At 33.0% G+C, this 12,788-nt stretch overlaps 1 protein-coding gene across 1 annotated transcript; it reads right to left on the bottom strand.

Moving 5' to 3' along the window:
• Nucleotides 1–2,470: 2,470 nt before the first annotated feature.
• On the bottom strand, nucleotides 2,471–3,598 carry LOC140861133 (F-box/kelch-repeat protein At3g06240-like). Its single transcript, XM_073264143.1, has one exon. The coding sequence runs from the start codon at nucleotides 3,596–3,598 to the stop codon at nucleotides 2,471–2,473; it is 1,128 nt and encodes a 375-aa protein (XP_073120244.1).
• Nucleotides 3,599–12,788: the final 9,190 nt, after the last annotated feature.

The raw sequence follows: 12,788 nt of genomic DNA, 5'->3' as shown, positions 1-12,788 counted from the left end.
ATTGATGTCACTGATCGAATAACCCAAATTCTTGAATTGTATAATTAGTTTTTGTTTTGATAATTTGTTTCATTTGGAAATTTAACTCACAAGAAACTATTATTAGAACTTAAGGTGGAAAAAAAAATTCAAAACATGATCATACCTGACTCAATCACTAACTCATACATAAAAAACAATTATCAACATACTGTATTGAAAACTTTCTAATTAATTAAACACAGATATTAAAAAAATTCTAATTAATTAAGCTAACGTCATTTATAATTATCATATTTTGTCTTTGAACTAGCACCATTTATTCTTCAGATTTTTATCATAATTTTATGTCATCATGTTAATCTTGAATTTTAATTATGATTTATATTTTAGTTTGTAAATAGTTCTTAAATTATGATTCTATAAATTTATTTTGACTCATTAATATTGATATTTGGAATATAATTAATTGTAGATGTATATTGTATGCATGCAATACATATAATCATTAATATAAAAGTTCAAAAAAAAACCATAAAACATGAAATACACAAGATATATAAAAACAAACTACACAATTAAACAAAAAGTAACACAAGTAAAAACTAAAAAATTGTCTATTACCTATAGCTTACTAATATTGAATTCTCAAAATTGGGGAAGTGAGAGGCTTTGTTTAATTAAAAATAAAAATAAAAACTAACATTTGATTGAGCTACAATGATTCACTACAAAGTTAGTGGAGTAAAAGATGCAACACAACGTGAACTATTGAAAATATTAAATGAGTTAAGCTGTATAAAACTCAAATATACAAGTATCTCTTTTAGTGTAAATTAAGAGTTCACTCACCTTAAGTAGTTATGTTGCATCATTACAAAAAGTCAAAGTTCATAGACTGAATTGTGAGGTCCAAGACTGGCAAGAGAGTGGAGAGTAATCGTCGGTGTCAAGAAGTTAAAAGAATTAAGCGGCTCTTGACAGACTTCTAGGAGAAGAAAAACATGAATGAACCAATTTTATACCACAATGAGAGAGGTCTGAGACTACGTAGGTTTGTGACAGAACGGTTTGAGCTTGAAAATTTTGATAGAAACTACTCATATCATCAAAGTGAATATCTTCTTTTCGAGATCTCATCGTATGAGAACTCCAAAGTTAAGCATGTTTGACTTGAGACAATTATAGGATGGACAACCCCCTGAGAAGTTTCAGAGGTAGTGTGCGAGTGGGGACGTACATAAGCATGCTGGAAAGATCCGTGTTGATATAGTGGGGATAGTCGTCGGATCTTTAATGTTATAGATTGCATCATTGATTGCCCAAAAAAATATATTGAGAGAATAATACATATAACAAAAGACCAAAAAAATGTAATGAAATCCATAATAAGACAAACAAAAGAAACTAATACGATAAAAAAACATTACAAAATTTAGTCCATTTTTTTAAAAATAATTAAACAAATATGTTTATTTCAAGATCGATTTGAGAGTAATTATTTAGCATGAATTGTCAAAAGTTTCAATATTGATGTCATAATAATTTTGTAGAGTTGTCTAATTTTGTTTTTAATTATATTACTTCAACACGTGTTTTTCACGTGCAACGCACGTGCATTGTTGCTAGTATATATATATATGTTAGATTCTTTGGACGTCTTATTATGGTTTTTCATGATAATCAAGATGCTCACATAAGTAGCTTGCTTCATCAATGAGTTGTACGGATGCCCAAAATATCAAAATTATATATAGTCTCCTCACTTATTCACATTGTATTTTCTTTTTCATGTGTCCCAATTATATAGTTCCGTTTCAATATTTAGTGTTATTTTTCACCTTTATCAATTTAACCGTGTAAATTAATAAATTCGAATTCATCTAAATTAGTTTCAACGGCTGTTCCATTGAGGCCTATAAATTCCATTCATTGATACCAGATACGCGGCCTTCTAAAATTCCTTGTATAAATAAGGGCGTACAAGTGAATTATTTGATGTAAAACAGTTCATATTTCTTTTTCCATGTGTCCCAATAATATAGTCCAATTTTCATATTTAGTGTTATTTTTCCTACACTTTTACCTTTTACCGATTAAACCATGTAAATTAATACATTCGAATTCTAGGCTGTTCAAAAGAGGCCTATAAATGCCAGAGGGTGCTCTACCCATCAATATATATGACCTCCAGCCATTGATAACAGATGGGTTTTTTTGGCCTTCTAAAATTCCATGTATAATGACAAGTGAATATTATTTGATTATAAAACATGACTTCATATATATTTCATATGAGCTTGGATGGCTACGTGCATACGCATGCAGTCATTACGAAGAGGATGGAAAAATTCACTTAAAAACTATAAACAAATGCATTAGATTTTAATAACAACTTTTCATAAATATGATAAAGCACAAGAAGCCATCTTCTTTCCAGTCATCTAAGAAAAGGTCACACATGAAATACGGACAAGAAATGAAAACATAATTAAATTATATCATTTAAACTAATCAAACTCTCCTGGTAAACCACTGCAGCACTGATGGTAGAACCAAATCCGTAGAATTGCAATTCCTTGAAGTTGTTTTCATGAAGTCCACAAACGGCCAATTGGCCGACGTTGTTGGATTCAACCAGCAACCACTCATTGTTCAATAACAAAAAAGGGCAAAAAACCATGTAAGGGCCGATCACAAACTGCTTCGTCCACGATTCTTTCACCCCGTATTCCTTCATTACCCAAATCTCTATTATCTGACTTGGTTCGGATTCTCCCTTCCATCTTGGATATCCAACCATTGCCAGATTCTCATTCAACACAGTCAAGCTCGAGAGGCCATACTCGGGGAAATCATCGGGAAAGTCTAACAATTGAAAAGCCTCCGTTGTTATGTCAAAGCAAAGGATGTATGGATCATCATTCATATCTATCTCTGCGTAAAAGTGAAGAACCCCACCAAAGAAAATTTGAAAAGAAGGGAAACAAGTAATCATGATGGGCCGTTTCGCATCAATATGCTTCCATGAATTGGAGGCCGAATCGTATAAATCAAACCTATCCTGATCCGGTAAGAGCTGGAAATCTTTCGTGGTTGTCTGCGAAATTTGCATTACCTTGTAAGCGCCAGTGTTTGGGTCGAACCCAAATCCGAATTCCAAATGGTAGACAAAATAACCCTCCGGACGGGGAATGTTGGGAGGGGGAAGGGGCATGAATTCTCGCAATGCCGGATTGCATAATAAAATGATATCACCAACTGGGATGCAAACAATGCCATTGCAAGGACCATATATTTGGACAAGTGCATAATTGGCTGAAGGGTGGTCTAAATCATTCGAAAATGGAATGGATAGATTGGGTGATACCAATAATTCGGGGGAATCTGGATCATGAAAAGAGAGTATCGCCTCGTCTCCATTTTGTTGCGTCAAATAGCGTTTCACAAGCAGGACGCTCTGTTTTCTCTCGCGGTTTTGGTGTCTGTGGATGAATGTAGGACTCTTGATCAAATCACGCCATGTTTTTGAAACACACCTCAGTTTTACGATAGATTTCACCGGAAGACGTATCAAAATTTCAATGACTGCATCCTCTGGTAGATGTGGATCCGCCATTCTCACTCAGTTTCTTCAATCCCTTCCCTTGTTTTACTAGTTTAAAAACTCAAATGTACGTTTTTAATTCAAAGATTTTTTTGTGGTGATTTAGAAAACGTAGAAAGTACAATAACTAAATATGGTGTTAGGTCAGTTTTCTTGTTTTAAATGGCAATGCACCAACAAATTGATTACTGTATTTATTGGATATTAATGTGATCATATATATGTAATTTGTCAAAAATCTTTGACTCTGTTTATTGGATATTTATTTGGTGTTTTAGATATATTAAAGTATATATGCAGTTTAAGATGAATTAGAATTCTGTTAGTCCAGTTTGAAATCCTATAAATACAAGGAGCTGAGCTTCCAGTTGCCGGACAGTACAAGATATTCGTCAACTAACTACAATATTTTTGTTCTAATTAATATAGTTAAAAGAAATTCATCAATAACAAATTAATATGTTAGATATCTCTCGTTATATCCAACAAAAAATATTTTACTTTTCTATTATTATTTTTTTCATATCCTAATAATTTTAGAGTTTTACACAACTTCTTATCAATATTTAATCTAATATTTTTTTCTTTTAATGATCACTCTATATATTTTTGTGAGTTTATTTTAGTGTGTATTCTAATAAATAACTAATATGGGTAATTGCATACACTATCATTGTCAAATATCGAGATTGCTAAAAACATCTAAGAAAGAAAATGATGTATTAACTCCCTGTGTTTTTTAATCTTGAGAACTTACATCCCCATGTTTTCAAATTTTGAGCACAAAACCCCTTGTTCGTACGTGCTTTATGGAGTATTTGTGCTCAAAATTTGAAAACACAGAGAGTTAATAGTCATGACAGGTTTTCAGCAATCTCATGATTTCACAGAGATGGTGTATACAATTATCCCTAATTAAAACCCACATGTGTTTGTTTTATTTCAAGTAGATGTTCTACAATTAAAGATATAAAAGATAAATTTGTATAGTAAATCTATAATTAATTTAAGAGATAATTGTATTAATTAACAATCTCAAAATCAGCACACGTTTTCTAACTAAAAAATGGTAAACAAAATCAAACATCGCATATTCTATAAGCGTGAATGCAGTTGAATTTGTGCTTTTTTTCGATGAAGTACTATGTCCAACATAAAATATAGGGTACTTGACGAGATGAGAGTATTGGTGTAAAAAAAAAAAATTAATTAGGAGATATTCATTTCTTATCTTAAAAGTTTTTGAAATCAATATCACACATCAATGTTTCTAATTAAAAGTGATAAATAAAATTAACATTTCATGTGCTGTTTTATAAACGTGAATGGTTGGATTTATGTTTTTGAAAAGTCAAGTCATGTTATATGTCAAACATTCGGTGGTGTTTGAGCAAAAGGTAGAAAGTGATTGACTTTTGATTTTTAAAAAAATATAACTTTGTCAACTAGCTAGTACCATATGAAATCAATAGTATTTCAATCAATGAATTGATTACTCCACCTAATTCCACGGTTTATTCCATTGCAAGAAGGCATGGGCATGCATGCACGTAATGCAAGGTTGGTATCAATAATGGATATAAATAATCCTTTTCAATTAGAAAAAATTTTAATGCAGTGGAAAACGAATACCATTTATCTATAAATATGGAGTGAATATAGTGAAAATTTATCACTCGTCCATGGCTACGTCACATATTTGCATATTATATATTTTTATTTTGTTCACAAGTTGTTTAAATTTGACTACATCATTTGATCATCTCAAACTAGTTTTACAATGGCCGAACTCTTTTTGCCGAGTCCGTCGATGTTCAAATTCAATTCTTATACCAAATCATTTCACTATCCACGGTTTGTGGCCAGACAATTACAATGGGCCACTAAGCTATTGCAATATTGTGAATTTCTCTACTATTGTGGTAATATTACTTTGACTCGAAAACATATATTTAAGATTTTTTTAATCCAACCATGATATTAAGGTAGTGTTTGCAACCTCTAAAAATAAGTGATTATGAAGATTCTCTTCATTAATTTGTGAAAAAAATCTCCATAATCACTTATTTTTAGAGTTTGCAAACGCTACCTAAATTATTCTTTCAAAAGCTTAATCTATTTGTTTATACAGGAGACGGGCTTGTTGACAAGGCTTTCCACCCAATGGCCAAACTTACTCGGACAAAGTCTGAATCAGAATTTTTGGGAATATGAGTGGGACAAGCATGGTACGTGTAGTATAAATCTCTACAATCAGGATGAATATTTTGAAAAGGCTCTGGAGTTGAAAAGACAATTTGGCATTTTGGCAATCCTTGCAAGAAATGGCATAGTTCCTTCCGGAAAGTTGGTTTCAACAAGCCAAGTTAGTGCTTCTGTATCCATGGTTACTGGTGAGGTGCCTATAGTGAAATGCGTCGGCGTTTGGTTAACCGAAATCATTATTTGCTTCAATCCTTCAGGGGATTTAGTGGCTCCATGTCCCCAACCTCCATATCCAAGTTGTCGGCATATGGCAAGGTTTTGATAATCAATAAATAATTAATTAATGAAATTTAAATACTAGATTTATGTAATTCTAAAGAGTCGGGGCTATGTACGTATTGTTCTGCTTCTGAACGCCGATTATCACGTATGTTATATGTGCAAATTATGTATTCTATCTATTTATATATAAATAAAAATTGTGACTTTTAATTAATTATTATATTTTTTATTTTATTTTAGAATTATAAAAGGGTGATGCTAAATGGCTAGAATCTAGCCAACTAGAATGAATTTTATTTTATTTTTTTGTAATTTTTAGTGTAAATGTTATGGATGTTTTGGTAATATAACATTTTATGTGACAATAATATCCTTTTTCCACATATTATTATATTTCAATTTAAAATTTTATGTTTCACTACATTAATTGATTGCAATTACAAGAAGGTAGTTGGAAAGACCTTCAATCATCTATTACAATTTGTCCTACATATTTAAATTTAAAAAATAAATATTTTATAATAACTATTACTAAAATTAACCACTAATATCTCTTTCACTTCTTCTTTTTATTATAATCCAAGAGTATCTAGTATTTATGAAATATTGATATATAATAATGTTGCGTATTTTTTTGCTCGCAAGTGAACGATGTCAAGTTTTAATATTTAGTGAGTAGAGTATCGTTCCCATGAGAAGTATGTTTTGAAAATTATATTAATGCTTGTAATTAAAATATCTAGACTTTATTTAGAAAATTATGAGTTTCTATTCAAATAAATCAACTCACAAACTAATAAGCAAAAACGATTGAGAGAAAATATTTAGAGTTTTTTTATTTCAATTACTTTCGACAACAACTTCTAATTAATTTATATTCATGAATTTCACTCGTTTAATAGCCAATAACACTTATTTATTTCTATCTCCAGGGGACAAATAGAATTTATCTTGACTTAATGATATGTGAAAACTACGATATTCTTATTCAATCTTTGTTAACATTATACACCTCCTGAACTATATATATATAAACATTAACAATGTATTTTCTAATGTTCATATTCAAAATCCCCTCTTTCGAGTGCTGAATTTCAAATAAATATAACAATTCAATTAGTGAACAAGTAATTGAAAGACAATCAAATCTACAATTAAATTAGAAAAATTCAATCAAATAAATTAAAAAGTCATAGAAGTTGTATTAACTAAGCTACATCAACCTCTAGAATAAAAAACTTAGTTCATGATGCAAACTGAACAAAAATAAATCATGTTTTGAAAACTACGCATCAAGTTCTAGAATTAATGAAGAAAGGATTAAGGAAAACAAAGCCAAAGTCGTGTGTGTTTCCTTCATCTTCATATTTTATCTTCGCTTCCGAAATTGCTTCACATTGCATAACTTTTCTCTCTTGTTTCTCTTCTTGAAGCCTGTGAAAATTCGGTTTTTTTTAGTAACATTACAAGGAGTTGAAAGACCAACATCAATGTAGAAATTGAAGAGTCATGATCAAGGTTTGTAACAGCCCAATTCATGGCTGATAATGAAATTAAAATGGGATTTAATGGCCTCAAACCATGACCATTCAGCTGATCTAAGTTGCCTATAAATACTCCCAAAGGTTGAGTGAAAAATCACAACCAAGAAGCATTTCAAAGTCCATTGTACTAATTTTTTTCGTCACCCCATATGACTTCGAAATCCAATCTCCACCGTTCACCATATACCTTTTTATGTTATATATATTCTGTCCAAGTTTCAATGCAATCCAACGGTTATTTACGTAAAAGGCCTTCACAATAATAAGTGGCAGATTCTAGGCGAGAAGGGAGAGACTCCAGTTCGTCGACCAGAAATGGTATCAAATGATCTTCAAAGCCGATCTTTACCGTTCATAATTTTTTTCACATCCTTATGAACGTGCTGACAAAATTTGTGGTCGATCAGACTGTTCAATATTCCAATAATACTTCTGCAAGTTGACTGAATTTTGTTGCATACAAATCCGAAAATAATGTAAGTGGGTTTTTGTTTCTTTAAGCCATCTTTGTTTCAATTCGATGAAAATCATTGAGTCTTGTTTCTATTGGACTTTTTTTGTAAATTTTGATTCTCTAAGCATTATTCTAAGAAACCATCGAAATCTTTGTTTGGGCTTATTCTTGTTTGAAATCACCAAGTATCCGTTTCAAGTTTTGATCGTACACTGTTTGTTTTATATCCTTTGATTCCGTATATGTTTTGTTCCACATGAATCCTTGTTATGCTTCATTTTGAAGTACCTTATGATTCGTTATGCATTCCTTTGCTAAGCCTTTGTTCAGATTCATTCTATTTTTTTCGTTTCAATTGATACCCATGTGATATGTTCGTTTATGATGATTCAGATTTGAATAATGGCGCATTGGGAAAAGCCTGTGAGGGAAAAGGTCCCAGAGGAAGCCTGTCTATGGGAAAAGGCTCCAGAGGGAGCCCATGCATGGGAAAATGCCCCAAAGGGAGCCCGTTTACAGGAAAAAGGCCCCATAGGGAGCCCAAAACCAGTAAAAGCCCATGGTCATTATGATAAGATATGAATAAATATATTTTTTAAAGAATGATGTTCCTGTTTTGAAAACTCGATCGTACATTCCTCGTTTCATGTCCTTTGATTTCGTTTCATGTTTCGTTCTGTACGATTCCTTTATTATGCAATGAGATCTTGAAATGCACTGTTAGGATTCAAATTAAGAAATGGTAAGGAAATTCTGAAAACATGATATGATAAGGCCCTGATGCGGTGGGTTATAATAACCGTTTAAGGCCTCGTCCCCTTAGAGGAGTAACAATTAGGGACTGATCAGTAGTCAGGATTAACGAGATGAATAACAGTACCATGTATAAGTTATGATTCGGTTATGATATGTCTTGATTCTTTGTTTTGTATTCTGTTTGTCTTCTGTCTTGACTCATATTGAATTCGTATCATGTATATATATTCGTTATTTGTGTGTACGATTGGCCCCCACTTGCTGAGTGTTTTTAAAAACACTCACCCCCTTACTTTCCCCCTAGATACAGGCGAAGATGAGTTGGAAGATGATTAACAACACACATTTTGGGGTTGGTGATCAAGTTCAAGATATGGAAATTCAAGAATTTATTTCAAGTCTTATTTTTTACTACGTTAATTGCTTCCGCACTTGTGTTTTTCACTGTAAAAAACAGTTATGGTTTATGAAATAGACTGGTTTTTGGAAAGATTTGTACTACGATGCTTGTTGTTTCAATGTTAAATTGTTAAACAACGCCGATGTCAACTAGGCCCAGTTCCGAGGCGTGACATTTTAGTGGTATCAAAGCCGCCAGGTTCCATAATCCGGATGGGAAGAGCTTCTTGCTGAAAAAATAATAATGAATTTCAGTTGTGAAGCAGCCCTAGTTCAGATAGACCAGCTGGGACAATAAACCAGTTGGGAGAGAAAGAATCCGATAAGACAAAATAGTTGGCTGATAGAATAGATTTGTTAAGAGTAATCTGATTCTAGAATGAACTTTACTTTTGTCCTTGAACGAGATATGGGACGTGCAAGTACTCAAATCAAGTTAGCTACAAATCAACACTAGTTAGCGTAAAGAACGCACATGAAGAAGAGCCAATAGAATTAGACATGCGTGAAATGCGATAGACTAAGCTTATCACTGAAAGGATGAATTTTAATTCATAGATCTATCACACTATATCTTGTGTGTTTAGCTAAGGGTAAACCAATTAAGGATGATTCTAGTTAAGAAAAACTCAGTTAAAGGAATTTAGGTTTGAACTATTGAAAAATATGGATATATTTAGAGAGGAATTTAACTATTAGTGATTCATCTAGTTGTAATTTGGGTATGTAATGCTTATAGACAAGATTAAGAAAAGTCCGGCTAAAAGAAAACATGTCGAGAGGATGAGGATTTTAGTGAACTTGATAGAACAATGTAAGATAATTACGTAATTTGGGTTCAATTAGTAGAGATATGCCAATAAGGAATTTTTTGTATGGACATTAATTGTATCAAAATTATTTTTGGGTTTAAATAAGATCATGGGTGATCGTTGATAGACTCATAAAATTCGTGCATCATCGCATGAATTTATTTTAGACAAGTTGGTTACCCTAGACATGGACAATATGGTGCGATTACGAGGAATCATGACAAGCATACTATCTTATAGATATCTAAGTCAAATTCTTGAAGTTGGACCACTCGTGATTAAAAGGATCTTCAATGAATATTTGAAGTATGAAGAAAGTCCAATCCGAATAGTGGATACCAATGACCAAGTTTTGAGATGAAGAACCATTCCGTACATAAAAATAAAATGGTCTAACCACACGAAGAGAGAGGCACTTCAGAACTTGAGGAAAAGAGGCGCAAGATATATCCCTCTCTTTTTAAAGGGCAAGTTGACTCGAGTTTTGAAAACGAAACTCTCAATAAGGAGGATGGGATGTGAAGATTCGGTTTTTTTTAGTAACATTACAAGGAGTTGAAAGGCCAACATCAATGTAGAAGTTGAAAAGTCATGATCAAGGTTTGTAACAACCCAATTCATGGCTGATAATTACATTAAAATGGGATTTATTGACTTTAAACCATGACCATTCAGCTGATCTAAGTTGCCTATAAATACTCCCAAAGGTTGAGTGAAAAATCACAACCAAGAAGCATTTCAAAGTCCATTGTACTGATTTTTTTCGTCACCCCATATGACTTCAAAATTAAAAATCCACCGTTCACAATATACCTTTTTATGTTAGACATATTTTGTCCAAGTTTCAACTCAATCCAACGGTTAGATTTACGTAAAAGGCCTTCGCAATAATAAGTGGCAGATTCTAGGCGAGAAAGGAGCGACTCCAGTTCATCGACCAAAAATGGTATCAAATGATCATCAAAGCCAATCTTCACCGTTCATAATATTTTTCACATCCCTATAAACGTGCTGACAAAATTTGTGGTCGATCCGACGGTTCAATATTCCGAAAATACTTCTGCAAGTTGACTAAATTTTGTTGCATACAAATCCAAAAATAATGTAAGTGGGTTTTTGTTTCTTTAAGCCATCTTTGTTTCAATTCGATGGAAATCATTGAGTCTTTTTTCTATTGGACTCTTTTTGTAAATTTTGATTCTCTAAGAATTATTCTAAGAAACCATCGAAATCTTTGTTTGGACTTATTCTTGTTTGAAATCACCAAGTATCCGTTTCAAGTTTTGATCGTACACTGTTTGTTTTATTTCCTTTGATTCCGTATATGTTTCATTCCACATGAATCCTTGTTATGCTTCATTTTGAAGTACCTTATGATTCGTTATGCATTCATTTGCTAAGCCTTTGTTCAGATTCATTATGTTCTTTTCGTTCCAATTGATACCCATGTAATATGTTCATTTGTGATGATTCTGATTTGAATAATGGTGCATTGGGAAAAGCCTGTGAGGAAAAAGACCCCAGAGAGAGCCTGTCTACGGAAAAAGGCCCTAGAGGGAGCCCATGTGTGGGAAAATGCCCCAGAGGGATCCCGTTTACAGGAAAAGGCCCCAGAGGGAGCCCAAAACCAGTAAAAGCCCATGGTCATTATGATAAGATATGAATAAATATATTTTTAAAATAATGATGTTCCTGTTTTGAAAACTCGATAGTACATTCCTCGTTTCATGTCCTTTGATTTCGTTTCATGTTTCGTTCTGTACGATTCCTCTGTTATGCAATGAGATCCTGAAATGCACTGTTAGGATTCAAATTAAGAAATGATAAGGAAATTCCGAAAACATGATATGATAAGGCCCTGATGCGGGGTTATAATAACCGTTTAAGGCCTCGTCCCCTAAGAGGAGTAACAATTAGGGACTGATCAGTAGCCAGGATTAACGAGATGAATATCAGTGCCATGTATAAGTTATGATTCGGTTAAGATATGTCTTGATTCTTTGTTTCATATTCTGTTTGTCTCTTGTCTTGACTCCTATTGAATTCGTATCATGTATATATATTCGTTATTTGTGTGTACGATTGACCCCCACTTGCTGAGTGTTTTCCAAAACACTAACCCCCTTACTTCACTCCCCAGATACGGGCGAAGATGAGTTGGAAGATGATTAACAACATGCATTTTGGGGTTGGTGATCAAGTTCAAGATATGGAAATTCAAGAATTTATTTCAGTCTTATTTCTTACTACGTTAATGGCTTCCGCACTTGTGTTTTTCACTGTAAAAAAACTGTTATGTTTTATGAAATAGACTAGTTTTTGGAAAGATTTGTACTACGAAGCTTGTTATTTCAATGTTAAATTGTTAAACAACGCCGATATCAACTAGGCCAGGTTTCGGGGCGTGACAAAGCCCATCGATTAAATCCCACAAAGTTGAGTGTTTAAAATTTCCAAAACTCTGCATATATTCTTGCACAGGGCAGCGCTGGGGCACTATTTTCAGGCGCTGGAACGCTAAAAATTTGTGCCCAGGGTGCTGAGGAGCTTCCACGCAGCGCAGGGGCGCTGCCCTTTCGAACCATCAGCGTTGCAGCTTTGTTTTTTTTCTTTCTCACAGGTGAAGCGCCTAGGCGATGCATAATGGCACCTAGGCACTACTGCAGCCTTCGATTTGTGCTGAATTCTTCAAAAAACCATATCCGGAGTTTTTACCGTTGGATCGAGCTGAAATTTGGACATAAGCATTG

This window comes from Henckelia pumila, chromosome 4, assembly GCF_033568475.1.
Source record: "Henckelia pumila isolate YLH828 chromosome 4, ASM3356847v2, whole genome shotgun sequence".
NCBI lineage: Eukaryota > Viridiplantae > Streptophyta > Magnoliopsida > Lamiales > Gesneriaceae > Henckelia > Henckelia pumila.
This window is presented reverse-complemented; position numbering and strand designations above follow the sequence as displayed.